General features: G+C 44.6%; 1 protein-coding gene across 7 annotated transcripts in view; it reads left to right on the top strand.

Moving 5' to 3' along the window:
* The window catches only part of cep68 (centrosomal protein 68), a 57,257-nt gene extending 43,007 nt beyond the window's left edge, over positions 1-14,250 (top strand). For 5 of the 7 annotated variants that reach the window (XM_072506998.1, XM_072506962.1, XM_072506988.1 and 2 more), the window contains 4 exons: positions 1,990-2,112; positions 5,454-5,550; positions 7,304-7,470; positions 13,121-14,250. In XM_072506998.1, coding sequence (XP_072363099.1) covers positions 1,990-2,112; positions 5,454-5,550; positions 7,304-7,470; positions 13,121-13,192 — 459 coding nt within the window. In that variant the 3' untranslated portion in view covers positions 13,193-14,250. Of the gene's footprint in view, positions 1-1,989; positions 2,113-5,453; positions 5,551-6,285; positions 6,553-7,303; positions 7,471-13,120 lie in introns of those variants that run through there. The other 2 variants (XM_072507016.1, XM_072507007.1) reach the window with 2 other exon arrangements.
* Positions 14,251-15,660: the final 1,410 nt, after the last annotated feature.

Raw genomic sequence — 15,660 nt, 5'->3', positions numbered from 1 at the left:
ACATAACCCAACAAGAAAAATGAATCAACCATGGCTAACAAAATAAGTTAGATCAAAGGAAGTAGCTTTAAAGGTTGTCAGAAAAAGTGGTAAGGTCAAGGATTGACAATATTCAGTATGCAGCCCAAGAAATTGATGAAAAAAGGGAAAAGAGAATATGAATACAAGCTAATGAGGAACATAAAAGTAGACTGTAAGAGCCTCTCTACGTATGTGAAAAAGACAAGGAAGGACAAAAATGGGTCAATTACAGGTGGAGATGAAGAATTTACAATGGAGCATAGGAAAATGGCAGAGAAACTAAACAATTATTTTGTGTCTGTCTTGACGGAGGAAGGTACAGAAAAACCGGGGAACCAAAAGACCAGTGAAAAGGAGGAAATTAAAGAAATTCTCAATAAAGAGGCAGTAATTAACTGGATTGAAGGTTGATAAGACTCCCTAAATCAGTTGCGCTACAACTCCAGAGTGTTGAAGAAGGTGGCTATAGAGGTAGTGGATGGATTAGTGGTTAACTTTCAAAATTCTACAGATTCTGGAAAGATTCCTACAGACTGAAAGGTAGCAAATGTAATCCCACTATTTAAGAAGGGAGGGAGAGAAAATGAATAACTACAGAGTTGTTAGTTTAACATCAGTAATAGGGAAAGTGTTAGCATCTATTATAAAGTGTGTGATAACTGGACACTTTGAAAATAATTGTATGATTGGGCAGATTCAACATGGATTTATGAAAGGGAAATGATGTTTGACCAACCATTGGAGTTTCTTTTTAGGATATAGCAGAGATAAAAGGAGAACCATTGGATGTGGTTTATTTGTACTTTCAGAAGGCTTTTGATAAGGTCAGGAGGTTAGTACATAAAATTAGAGTACATGGGATTGGGGGGCTATATAGAGTCATAGAGGTCTACAGCACAGAAAAGGCCCTTCAGCCCATCGTGTCAAAACAACCATCTAATTATTCTAATCCCATTTTCCAGCACTTGGCCCATAGCCTTGTATGCCTTGGCATCGCAAATGCACATCTAAATACTTCTTAAATGATACGCTAATCTCTGCCTCCACCACCCTTTCAAGCAGCGAGTTCCAGACTCGCACCACTCTCTGGGTGTAAAGATGTTTCCCTCACATCCCCTCCAAACTTCCTGCCCCATATCTCTGGTCATTGATCCCTCTGCCAAGGGGAAAAGTTTCTTCCCGTCTACTCTCTCTCCATGCCCCTCATAATTTTATACATCTCCGTCAATTCCCCCCTCAATCTCCTCTTCTCCAAGAAAAACAACCCTTCATCATGAGGGGGTTTGAGTGTGGGAGTAAGGATGTCTTGTAATTGTAAAGGCCAGGGTCTTGGTGGAATATTGTGTAGTTTTGGTCTCCTTACCTGAGGAAGGATACACTTGCTATAGAGGGAATGCAACAAATGTTCACCAGACTACTCCCTGGAATTGCGGGGGGAGACGGTGAGGAAACTGGGCCTGCATTCTCTAGAATTTAGAAGAATGAGAGGAGATCTCGTTGAAGTGTTCAAAATTCTTAGAGAACATGACAGGGTAGATGTAGATAGAATGTTCCCCTGGGCTGGAGGCTCCAGATCTAGGGGACACAAATTCAGGATAAGGGACAGGACATTTAGAACTGCGATGAGGAGGGTGGCAAATCTTTGGAATTCTCTACCCCGGAAGCTCAATCATTAATTTCTGTCTTGAACATCAAGGGATATTAAGATAGTGCAGGAAAGTGATGTTGAGGTAAATGATCAGCCACAATCTAATTGAATGGCGGAGCAGGTTTGAGCGGCCAACGAGCCCATTGGTCCTTTATTCCTAGGAAAGGGAATAGAAAGATGGACTGGGACTGAAATGAGATGGAATGGGAGGGACTGGTGTGGAATATAAACAGTGCAGACCAGTTGGACCAAACGGCCTGTTTCTTTGCTGTATGTTCTGTGTAATTCTGTGTAACTGGGCAGCTGTTTTGTTCAAGTAGAACTTCAGTTCTAAACTTGAAGAGATGATCCAATGGTTGTACGAGGTTGCTGAAACCACAGATAACTGGATGCCACCACAGCCCCGGATGGACAGTATCAAGACATCCCTGGATAAATGCATGGTAAGCAACTTTCATCAGCCTTTTTTTACTGTTGAAAGTTAGTTCTTATTATTTTCAAAAAATTACCAATCGAGATTTTTGTTTTCCTCAGATTAAAACTTTATGGGGTGGCCATAGAGCCCTTAGCAATGGCCCTGAGATCATCGAATGCCTGGTGGGGGTTGGTGGAGCACAGGGTCCCTCTATGCGGACGACTTGCTGCTCTATGTCACAGACCCGGTGGGGGGATCACCGAAATCATGGAGATACTGGGAGAATGTGTGATTTTCAGGCTACAAGTTCGATATGGGAAAGAGCGCGATGTTCGTGATCCAGGGGCGGGGCAGGAAAGGAGACTGAAGGAGTTACCTTTTAAAGTGGCTGAGAGGAGTTTTACCTATCTGGGGATTCAAGTGGCTAAGGATTGGGGGCACCTTCATAAGTTAAATCTGGGCAAAGCGGTTGATCAAATGAAAAGGGACTTACTGCCGCAGATGGGTCATGCTCCCGCTGGCGGGGAGGGTCCAGGCGATAAAGATGATGGTCCTTCTGAGACTGCTCTTTTTTCAATGTCTTCCAATTTTTGTCCCAAAGGCTTTTTCCAGGAAAATGAACACGCCGATATCGGATTTTGTGTGGGCGGGTAAAACCCCAAGAGTAAAGAAGGCACTCCTGGAACGGGGTCGCGGAAAGGGGGGCTTGGCCCTCCCGAGCTTTATTAACTATTACTGGGCGGCCAACATAGCGATGGTCAGGAAGTGGGTAATGGGGGAGGGGTTGGTTTGGGAGCGAGTAGAGGTGGCATCCTGCAAGGGTACGAGTTTGGAGACTTTACTAACGGCGCCACTGCCGTTCTCGCCGGCTTGGTACTCTACAAGCCCTGTGGTCGTGGCAGCCCTAAGGGTGTGGGGGCAATGGAGGCAGCACATGAGATTGGAGGGGACATCATTGTGGTCACTGATTTGTGACAACCACCGGTTTGCCCCGGGGGGGGCTGGATGGGGGCTTTTAAGGGATGGCAGCGGGCAGGGATTGAGAGATTTGGGGACCTATTCGTCCAGGAGGGCTTTCTGACCTTGGAGACATTAGAGGAGGAGTTTGATTTGCCGGGTGGGAACGAGTTTCGGTACCTTCAGGTGCGGGACTTTGTACAGAGGCAGGTTCCAAGCTTTCCCCGCCTCCCCCTGAGGGGACTACAGGACAAGGTGATGTCAAAAACAGGGGTAGGTTAGGGGAGGGTTTTGGAGATATACAAGGAGTTGATGGAGTAGGAAGAGGCCCCTATCACAGGTGAAGAGGAAGTGGGAAGAGGAGCTGGGAGGAGAGCTGGAAATTGAACTGTGGGGGAAAAAGTCTTGAGAGTCAATTCATCCTCGTCGTGTGCCAGGACTTGGCTTGATCCAGTTCAAGGTGGTCCACAGGGCCCACATGACGGCAGCCCGGATGAGGAAGGTAACTCCGAGACCAGAACTGGCAATATTTGGGGTATCGGAAGATCCGGGGGCCATGGGGAGGGAGGGAGGCCGATGTCCTGGCCTTCTCCTCCCTGGTGGCCCGGAGACGGATTTTGCTGGGATGGCGGGACTTGGAGCCCCCGAAGTCAGGACTGTGGGTCAACGATATGGCAGGGCTTCTCAGTCTGGAAAAAAAACAAGTTCACCTTGAGAGGATCAACTCAGGGGTTCGCCCGGAGATGGCAACCGTTCATCGATTTCTTCAAGGAAAATTGAACGTCAGCAATAAGGGGGGGAGGGGCAGGGGAAAAGTGTGTTTGGGGTGGGGGTGGGGGGCGGAAACCAGGAGGCATGGCAATGTTAGATAAGGACAGGGAACTTAGTATACAGGTAATTAAGGAATAGGGCGGGGATAGTAGGGGACGTTGTTTTCTGTTTTTCGTTCTTTTAGGTGTTTTGCGTGCGTCGGCCCGCGCGGTTGTTTAAGAAATGTTAATGTGTTAAACTGTGAAAATTACAAATGCTTCAATAAAATATTTTCTTAAAAAAACTTTATGGGTTAGAATTATGGATTTTTGAAGAGATTTGGATTGAGACCTCATGAAAATTGCACTTATTTTTAGTTAATCCTGTATTTCTGATGTCGTCGTCTTGATGCTTTGTACTGACCAATGTACTCTCTTCAATTATGTGCTAATCAATCCTAAATGTTTAAAAAAAAAACTTTTTGGTTGATTGTAAAATAAACTTGCACTTTTACAGTGACCGCAGGTTATTCCAAAGTGCTTTACAGCCAATGCAGTTACTATTTGAAGTGTCATTGTTGTAATGAAAGAAGCATTGCAACCAATTTCTACACCACAAACTCTCTCAAACAACAATAGTCGTGATGTTCTGCCAATTACACATTCTGCGATCTTGCCTTTCTGTCACTATTAGCATCTTCTTTAGTTTTGACTACCATTAACGCTCCCTTTTTGGGGCAGCACGATGGCGCAGTGGTTAGCACTGCTGCCTCACAGCACCGAGGTCCCAGGTTCGATCCTGGCCCCGGGTCACTGTCGGTGTGGAGTTTGCACATTCTCCCTGTGTTTCGCCCCCACAACCCAAAGATGTGCAGGGTAGGTGGATTGGCCACGCTAAATTGCCCCTTAATTGGAAAAAATTAATTGGGTACTCTAAATTTATTTTTTTAAAACACTCCCCTTATCTTGTGTCCAAGACATCTTTGTCAAAGGTCTCCTGAGCTTCAACCTATCCCTGACCTTCTATTTTGCTCCTCCCCTCTTAAACAATATAACATCTATCACATTTCTACCTTTTTTTATCTCTAAAGAAGAGTTACACACACTCACAATGTTAATTCCACAGACACCTGTTGAGTATTTCTAGCATTTTCTGTTTTTATTTCCAACATCTGCGTTATTTATAATAGTTATGATTGCTTTGGTTGATTTATAGACTTTCTCAATCAAAACTCTGGTAATAGATCTAATTGCTGATCAACCTCCCTTGATGTTGCAAACAGAAAATCAAAGCAAGGTGTAGGCTTCATGTGAAGCAGGGTTACAGGGCAGGGGGCCATTGGCCAAGATGAGTGTCAGAGTGGCTGGGAATGCGGGTGGGGATAAGGGTTGTTGATGAGCTGGATGTGTATGAAGATTAGGTGCACCTGTAATGTGGGTGAGGAGGAGGGTGTCAGACCTTTGACCTGCTGTGCGTTTGGTAGATGGATGGTGGGCCCAGCAGTCCGGGACAACACGGGTGTAGACAAAATGGACAGAAAATCACTAAGTGAATAGATTATGTTATTACAGAGGAATGAGTTTATATGTTGTAAAGTAAATGCAACTTTTGATTTTCTTGTGTAAAAATCAAGCTTCAGAATGTGAGTTTGTGTCTTTCCAGGCTTTTAGGAATGATATTAAGGAACACAGAGGGCTGACTGAAACTGTATTAAAATCTGGAGAACACCTGCTCAAGTCAATGACCACCACCACCCCAGGTACAAACCTTTAGGGTGCAGGAAATGCTACATTTCATATTTAATACCGCACTTTTATCTGCACTCCTTTTTTTAATGCATGAAAACTCAGAAGAATCCTTATGAAAATCATTATTAATAGGAGGCTTAGAGGCAGAAGGGTTTCACTCCTTTATTTTTCCCTCGGATACTGCTAATGTGCAGTGATCTAAATCATGATTCACTTGGACCAGGAGGAGATCATTCGGCCCCTTGTGTCAGTTCCACAGCCATTCAATGGGATCATTGTAAGAAATCTTACAACACCAGGTTAAAGTCCAACAGGTTTGTTTGGAATTCATCAGCTCCATCAGCTGAGATCATGACTGATCTGAAAATTAACTCCCTTGTCTCAGTTTCCCTTAGTGCCTTTGTCCAACGCAAACTTCATGATCTCCAATGTAAAGTTCTTATTTCAGTTACTGTTTTTTGTGAGAGAGCAATATGTCACTTACTTCCTGTCAGAGATCTGTTAATTTTGTTGCTGAAACAGGAGCTGGAGTGTGGCGACTAGGAGATTTTCACAGTAACTTCATTGCAGTGTTAATGTAAGTCTACTTGTATAGAATAATAATCATTATTGCCACAAGTGGGCTTACATTAACACTGCAATGAAGTTACTGTGAAAATCCCCTGGTCGCCACGTTCCGGCACCTGTTCGGGTACACCGGAGGGAGAATTCAGAATGTCCAATTCACATAACAGCATGTCTTTCAGGACTTGTGGGAGGAAACCTGAGCACCCGGAGGAAACCCACGCAGACACCGGGAGAATGTGCAGACTCCACACAGACAGTGACCCAAGCCGGGAATCGAACTTGAGATCCTGGAGCTGTGAAGCAAAAGTGCTAACCAGCTGTGTTATGGCGCTGCCGACACTAATAAAGATTATTATTAATATGATTGAAACAAAAAAGAAATTGGAAAGGTGGTGGATTTATAAAAAAAAAAAAAAAAAATGATCCTTCTGTACTTTAAGATAATTGACTCAAGCCAAAATGGCTATTTTTTCTTCTTTTTAAAAAACAAAGCTTGTATTTACATTGAATAGTATACATAAACATCCCAAAGTGCTTCACAAAAGCACAGTCAAATAAAATGACTGAACCGAAGGGAAGGTGCCCAATGCTGCTTTAAGATGGCTCTGAGCTCTTTATTGGAGACTGCAGATTGAGCAGTTTGACAACACAAAATCAATGGAAAAGTTGTAAGAGATGATGGAGAGATAGAATCATGTCTGTCACAACTTCTGGACAGCCCAAACTGCTTTACAACCAATGATGTGCAGTCATTGTGGTAACATGAGAAATGCAATGGCCAAATTGCACATGGCCAAGCTCCTACAAACAGCGATGATATAATGACTAGATAATTGGCTTTGGCGATACTGGTTAGTAAACGTATCAATTATCTTTACATGGCATAAAATAATTTCTGAAAATTCTTCACAACCTTTGTGGAGATTGTTTGCTACTGGTCATTAAAAACAGAAAATGCTACAAGTACTCAGCAGGTCAGTCAGCATCTGTGGAGAGAGAAACTGAGTTAACGTTTCAGTTCTGATGAAAGGTCATTGACCTGATTATCTCCCTCCACAGATGCTCCCTGACCTGTTGAATATTTCCAGTCTTTTTCTGTTTTTACTTCAGATTTCCAGAACCTGCAGCGTTTTGTTTTTGTACTTATCAGCCATGTTACTTTAAGTTGCTTTTCTGATCACTTCTGCTACTGTTTAGTTCTCAAGGAGACACTCGAATTGATAGCAAGACAATCCAAGGCACTGAATGGGCATGCTGCACACCTGTACTTATCAGTTCTTACAGCTATGAATATAGTTAAAGGTGATCTGGAGCCAAAGCATCAGGAATTTGAAACTGCTGGTTTCAAAGGGCACTCCGTACTGGTAAAGAGTAATTAATTATGGCTCGAATGTGATTATCAAGAGCCTTGCTTCTGTATTGTTTTATTGCTAGAGAATATGTATAATGTGCTGTTGTGTTCTTTAAAGCTTCATTGACAGCGATTTCTTATTAATAGTAATCTTTATTAGTTTCACAAGTAGGCTTACATTAACACTGCAGTGAAGTTACTGTGAAAATCCCCTAGTCGCCACACTCCGACGCCTGTTCGGGTACACTGAGGGAGAATTCATAATCTCCAATTTGCTTAACAAGCACGTCTTTCGGGACTTGTGGGAGGAAACGGGAGCACCCGGAGGAAATCCAAGCAGACACCGGGAGAACGTGCTGCCTCTGCACAGACAGTGAACCAAGGACCCTGGTGCTGTGACGCAACAGTGCTAACCACTGTGCTACCATGCGTGAATTTTAGTTTGCAGTTGGGGGGCTCTATAATGTATTCTAAAAAGGTTTTGTATGAAGGCCCGAGTGTTGTGATTCTAAATACTTTACATTGTTTTCACACATAGCTAGACAGAATATCAATCCTCTTGGTTTGGGAATGACCAGAATCTGGAGAATTATTGATTTTTTGCGTTTTTGTTTCTCTGATGCAACTTTTTGTCTAGAATTAGGCAACATATTCTTGTAATAAGGTTTTGGCCATTTCTAACCAAGATGAGGAGCAATTTCTTCACTGGAGGTTGTGAGTCTATGAAGCTCTCCACCCCAGAGAGCTGTACATGATCTGTGATTGGATATATTCAGCACTAAGATTGATCAGATTTTTTAGACACCAAGGGAATCCAGGGATATGGAGCAAGGGTGGGAGAGTTGAGTTGATGTAGAAGATCGGCCATGACCTCACTGAATGATGGAGCAGGAATGGGGTTCCTATGGCGTACTCCAGTGTCTTATGTTCTAAACTAGAACGGTATTGTTTTTCTAGTAGAAATTCAGCTGGATTTTCTTAACGACCCTGTGACTGTAAGAAAGAGTTGCTGACACTGATAATTCCAGCTGATATGCTGGTGGTATCATGGTGAATGCAGCAAGTGTGCCAATTCTAGCCTCCTTGACATGCATGCATACCACTGAAAGCATTTGATTGAGGTGTTTCCAAGTTTAAAATTTAGTCGTGCTATTTTATTCTGGCTTCCTTTTTGAATTATTCACCAACTATAAGTGTAGTTGTTCTGTCGCTGGACTAATGATCCAGAGAATGTGCGAATTGCAATTTGAGAATTTTGAACAAAGAATGATGGTGGAGAAGATACAGCAACAACTTGCATTTGTATAGCACCCTTAACACAGTAAAATATCCCGAAGCGCTTCACAGGAGCGATTTATCAAACACACTTGGATACAGAGTCATGTACATTAATATTACGGTGGTGACCAAAAGCATGGTCAAAGAGCTGTTATCTTAAAGAGAGAGGTGGAGATTTAAATAGAAGAATTCCAGCGTTTAGAGCGGATTGTGATGAAGGCATGACCATCGATGGTGGAACGATTTAAAATAGGGAATGTACGATCGGCCGGAATTGGAAGTGCAAATAAAAGGATTGTAGGGCTGGAGGAGATTCGAAAATGACGGTGAGAATTTTAAAATTGAGCCATTGCCTAATCAGGAATCCATGCAGGTGAGGGGAAGAATGGGTGACCAGGATGTGGTGAGAGTTGGGTCGTGTGCAGCAGGGTTTTGCTGAATTCTGGTTTGTATAGGGTAGAGTTTGGGAGGCCAGCTTATCCGACTAGTCTATGCTGGTATTTTATTTATTTATTTTAATATAAACATGTGTAACACAGCAACAAATAAAATGCACTCTCCACAAATCAGTCCATAGTCTGTGCTATTTTTCTCCTCCCCGCGACAAACTATTTCCTCAAACAGCGTCGTGAACAACCGCATCTCTAAGCCCTCCGCTGACCCCCTCAACTCAAAATTAATTTTCTCCACCCGGAGAAAGTCGTGCAAGTCCCCCAGCCAGGCCTTTTACCCCCCCCCCCCCTTAGAGCGAAGGCCATAACATCGGCCCCCTTCCCCACCAGCAGCTCTGGCACTTCCGATACCCCAAAAGTCGCCACCATTGGATCCAGCCTGACCTCCACCCCACTATCTGAGACAACATCCCAAACACCACTTCCCAGTATCTCTCCGGCTCCTTGCAACCCCAGAACATGTATGCATGATTCGCCAGGCCCCACCCACATTTCTCGCACTCATTGGCCACCCCCTGGAAGAACCACTGATCCTCGCCCGAGTCATATGAACCCTGTGCACCATCTTGAACTGAATCCAGCTTATCCTCGCGCAGGTTGACTTCACCCTACTCATCGCCTTGTACCACAGTCCCCAGCCTATTTCGCTCCCCCCCCCCCCCCATTTGTTCGCGATCCTCGCAACTTGCACCTCCCCTGCTCCCCCAATCACCTGTAAACTTCTCCAATTCTACCCTCCCCCAACTCATCCAGGAGCAGCAGTTGCTCCAGTAAAGTGTACTCTGGCAACCTGGGAAATGCCCTCCACGCTTTCTATGCAAAGTCCCTAACCAGCATATATCTAAACTCGCAACTCCAGCCTCTCCCGCAACTCATCTACGGCGCTGAGGACCCGGTGTTCGAATCCTGGCCCTGGGTCACTGTCCGTGTGGAGTTTCCACATTCTCCCCGTGTCTGCGTGGGTTTCACCCCCACAACCCAAAGATGTGCAGAGTAGGTGGATTGGCTATGCTAAATTGCCCCTTAACTGGAAAAAAAAAAATTGGGTACTCTGATATTTTTTAAAAAACTTAATGTCTCCTCAACTGATTCCACACCCTGTCGACTGCACCACCGGACTCCCTGTATACTTCTCCCCGAGCTAACAGCAGTGGAGCCCTCGGACTGGATACCCTAGAGGACTCTTATTCCATCTTAACCCACTCCAACTCTTTCCCCCCCCCCCCCCAACCATCGCCTTAACATCTGCACATTCGCCACCCAATAATATTGCAGCAGGTTTGGGAGCGCTAACCCCTCTTTTTGTCTCTGTCACAGAGTCCTCTTTACCCTCGGCATCTTCCCCTCCCATATAATCTTCCTCTGGCAGTCCCACAATTCGCAGGTTCTGTCGCCTGGACCTTTTCTCCTGCTCCCCCATCTTCACTCGCAGCGACTTGCATAATCCCCCAGGATCTCCACCTCGGCCTCCAAAGACACAATCCAATTGCTCTGGTCGGACACCACCACCTCCCCCTCTCGTATCGTCGCCCCTTGCGCCTCGAGGCACTTCTCCACCCGGTCCATTGATACTTGCAGAAGTGCTACTGGTCCCTCAATGGCATTTGACCAGTCATCGTGCAGCTCCTTCCTTTGGGGAAATTCCTCCTTAATTAAGGCCATCGACTGCTCCATGGGGGGCTTTCCTACTGACGGCGAACCTTCCCCCTCTACTATTCTCGCAATTGTTGCTGCGCCACAGGTCTCCTCCAACTTAGCCAGATCTTTAACTGTTTTTTGCTGGGTCTGGTAAACAGTAGACATGCCAATTTTGGGGAGAACTTCCCCCTCTACACCTTCACCACTTTCCTGGCGGAGCAACCCCGCTATAAAAAGCCCAAATCACCACCTTTGAGCCAGAGCTGCCCTGTGTGCGACCACTCACTCACTCCATGGACACTACTGGAAGACCTATGGTGGTATTTATAATCCCCATACACTCCTCCATTCCATCTATCTCACCTGTTTTTTAACATTTTTCTATTGCCTTTAAGCCCTGGCCTGTTCAATTTCTTTTGGAACAATTAAATTAGAAAAAATTCCTCAGTAAAAGCAACCAGAAAACTACGATTATCTTAAAACCTCAACTGGCTAACTAATGTTCTTCTACACCTCAACTGGTTAACCTATTTTTTCTATGATAGGAAACCAGTCTTTGACTCGTCCCACACCAACATCTCCAAAGTGCCGTTTGAAAGCAACACATGATTAGAATCATAGAATTTATAGTGCAGAGGGCAGCACGGTGGCGCAGTGGTCAGCACTGCTGCCACATGGCAGAGGTCCCAGGTTCGATCCCGGCCCTGGGTCACTGTCCGTGTGGATTTACACATTTCCCCCCCATGTTTGCGTGGGCTTCACCCCACAACCCAAAGATGTGCAGGGTAGGTGGATTGGTCACGCTCATTGCCCCTTAATTGGAAAAAATGAATTGGGTACTCAAATTTTTTTTTAAAATTACAGTGCAGAAGTTGGCCACACAGCCCATCGAGTCTGCACCGGCCTTTGGAAAGAGCACCCCACCCAAGCCTACACCTCCACCCCACATCCGTCACCCAACCTTTTTGGACACTAAGGGCAATTGTTCCCTTGCGGCGTTGGTCTTTCATCGAGAACCCGGCTTGGTGGGGAGGGCCGATTCATGGGCGGGACTTTATTCGGGGCACTGTGGGTGGGGGGGGGGGGGGGGGGGTGGGGCCGGGGTGCACGAGCTGGCCAAAGGTTGGGGGGGGGGGGGGGGGGGGGGAAGAGACTATTTTGTGGGCTGCCTCCGCCATGAAGCACGGCGCTGCCGCTGCAGGCCACCGCTGTGCGCATGCGTGGCGTGGCCACGGACCCGGCCATTCTCCGGGGCATATCGGCTGCTCGAGCCGTGTGTTCTACACTGCCATCCTGCTAGCCCCCAGCAAAACGGGATATCGGTGGCTGTTTTGCACCAATTTTCCTGCCGTAAACGCCACCGTTCCCACGCCCTCTTGGTTACATAACCTCCAGAATCGGAGAATCCAGTTCGGGGTCTTAGCCAGCGTTAGTTTTAAACAAATGCTTCTTTTCTCCTTCCTTGCAAACAATTCCACTAGAGGGTACCATGGAGCTTTGAGATGACTCATATTAATGGCAGTCAGATATGGGTTTACCAACCATTTACAAAAAGCTTAGCTGTTTTTTTTTTTTAGTACATTGTTTTTATAACTCTTTGCTAAGAACATAGCAACCCATCCCTTTTGAGTAGACCAGTTTTAACAACAGACTCCTTCACTCAGTCCAAAGATGTGCAGGTTAGGTGGATTAGCTATGTTAAATTGTTCCTTAGTGTCCAAAAGGTTAGGTGGGGTTGCTGGGTTACGGGGCGAGGTTGAAGACATGGGCTTAAGTGAGGTGCTCTTTCCAAGGGCCGGTGCAGACTTGATGGGCCGAATGGCCTCCTTGTACACTGAAGATTCTATGTTGGTAGCACTGCTTCAACATTAATGGTAATCATCTGAAGTTTTAGCAGAGTTGGGAATTCTGTTTTTAATTAAAATCTTTAAAACTTTGCATCCTTTTGGTATAAGTGAATCACGTGCCTGCACTGGAACTAGTCATTCCTAATCAGCTGGTGGTTAGTAAGAAACTGGATGTGGGGATCAGTTTCTGTATTTCCCAACATGTGATTCACTGAATCACTCAAGTAATATGTTACTTTCACAATTAAATCTTAAGTGAGGAGCAAATTTGTATTTTTAGACTTCGAATTTGAAATAAGTAAACTACACACAAGCTTCCTTCTATTGTTAATTGAATTATTAACCAAGAGTCTTTACCTTGTGGAAGCCTTCAATTTTACAAACTATAGTACTTCCAAATTACAACTGGCCCCCCCAAAAAAAACTGATGACAATGTTGTTTTTCCAGACTCCAGAGATGGCAGCATGCTTTGAGGAACATGGTGCATCAAACCACATGAACTTGGATCATCCTCTATAAAATGCTGAGCAGTGGGAGGTTTAAGCTCCTTCCTTTAATTCAAGTTGGGACAGAACTTGTTCTATCAAACCATTGGTTTTACATTTACACTTTCTTTTAGCAGTCAAAGTAAAGGGTGTATACATTTCGTGGATACACTAATTATTTCAAAGCTTTTCTTTCTATGCAGTCAGTCACATGGTTACTTTCATTGCCAAACAAATTTAATTAAATTTTCAGAGGCAATGGATTAAAAGCTGTTCTTGAACCGCATTAAATATTTTTGAATTGCAGAGCTCCTCTGTCACTTGTAACTGGACGTCCAAAGGGGGTCTATGAGCTAGAAGTCTGATGGTCACTCCTTGCTCTTTATTTTCTAGCTGGTGTCATCAGTTCCCACATATGGGTGTTGAGCACCACTTCCCCCACCCACCTCATTCCGGAACCTGGTGACTACATGACACATTCAAAAGCATCAAATTAATAGGAATTGATTCTTATAGGTTTCTTCCTCCATACTGCAAAGAGAAATGGATAGCCCTCTAACCAACTAGAGAGAAAAGTAGATCCTATTCTGCCCAGCCCTAATTGACATGATCAATGTTCAACCTGAACCAGGAAACAAGATCTCAAACCACTACTCCAGAAAAACTTTAATTGATGTGGATTGTTGTTTCAATGCCAACACCATTAAAGGGGAAGGTGGTGACAGAAACTTTTCAATGCCAACACCATTAAAGGGGAAGGTGGTGACAGAAACTTCCCAGAGTTTAAAAGACATGAACTTAGTTGATGTAGGCACAATTTGCTACAGCACAATGTCCTGCAACAAGTTTCTATTTTCTGCTACAACACACAATGACTGCAATGTCGTATGAAGTCCGACAGGTAGTGTAAATGCTGTGAACTAACAAACTCAGCAATAACTTGCTCCAAATGTATTGAGTAATTAGATGTAACCCAGTTTTGTAACCTTTTCAAAATCACTTTTATAAACAAAGGCATCAAAAAATGGATTTGTAATGTGTAATTTTCTATTGTGTTATGTCATTTTCTATTAAAGTTTTTGTTGTCTTGTGTCTCAACTTGTTTCAGCATGTTTATGGATCTTGGGAGCAAAAATGGTTTGCTTTAGAATAAACACAGTCCCCTGTAAATCAATGTCCAACTTGGCCTCAAATAAATCCAGCCTCCATTTCTATCTGGTGAAGACGATTCACAAGAAATTCCTCACCTGTCTAAAAGTAAAGGGGGCTCCAATTTAAAGATTTCTCCAAAGGGAAACATCCACCCAGCAGCAAATCCTCTCACTCTTCAGATCACATCTCCTAGTTGTGATCTACTACCTTCATAAGAGAACCCCATCATCCCAGTAATCATCACCTCTGAACTGTTGCAACAAAGGTGCATCCTTCCTTAAGAGTGGAGGTGAGTGACTGCCTTGATATCAAGAAAGCATTTGACTCAATGCAAAATCAAGGAGCCCTAGCAAGACTGGAGTCAAGAAAATCAGGAGATGCAGTGGGGGGGGGGACTCTCTACTGGTTATAGTCATACCTAGCAAAAGAAAAGGTGTTTGGTGGAGGTTAATCATCTCAGTTCTAGACATCACAGCAGGAGTTTCAGGGTAGTGTCCTGGACGTAACCAGCTTCAGCAATGACCTTCCTTCCATAACATCTGAAGTGGGGATGTTCGAATCAACGTTCAGCGCCATTCATCACAACTCAGATACTGAAGCAGCTTATGCCCATATGCAGCAAGACGAGTGGCAAGTAACTAGTGCAACACAAGTGCCAGGCAATAACCACTTCCACGGAATGCAACCATCACTTGGCATTCAACGGCAGTACCATTGTTAAAATCCCCACTGGCAACAGCTTGGTCACCATTGATCAGAAACTGATCCAGATTAGCCATATAAATAATGTAGCTACAAGATCAGGTTGGAAGCAAGGAATCCTGCAGCAAGTAACTAATCTCCTGACCCGCCAAAGCCTGTCCACCACCTACAAGGCACAAGTGTGATGGAATACTCTCCACTTATCTGGATAAGTGCAACTCCAACAATGAAGCTTGACAACATCCAGGTCAAAGCAGCCCGTTTGATTGACACCCCATCCACAAGCATTCACTCCTTCCACCACCGATGCACAGTAGCAGCAGTGTGTACCATCTACAAGATGCACTGCGAAAACTCACCAAACCCACTCGAAGGACAAGAGCAGTCAAAATCCTGGAACTCCCTCCCTAACAGCACTGCAGGTGCATCTACACCACAGGGACTTCAGTGGTTCAAGGAAGCAGCTCACTGCCACTTTCAATAGCAATTTGGGATAGGCACTAAAAAAAAATTCATTTCCAGGATGTGGGCATGCTGGTTAGGCCAGCAATTATTGCCCATCCTTAGTTGCTCTTCAGAAGGCAGTGATTGCCTTCTTGAACCACTGCAGTCCTTTAGGTGTATGTACATCCACTGTGCTTTAGGGAG

This window comes from Scyliorhinus torazame, chromosome 1, assembly GCF_047496885.1.
Source record: "Scyliorhinus torazame isolate Kashiwa2021f chromosome 1, sScyTor2.1, whole genome shotgun sequence".
Lineage (NCBI taxonomy): Eukaryota > Metazoa > Chordata > Chondrichthyes > Carcharhiniformes > Scyliorhinidae > Scyliorhinus > Scyliorhinus torazame.
The sequence above is the reverse complement of the archived record's forward strand: the minus strand, read 5'-3'. Positions and strand labels throughout refer to the sequence as shown.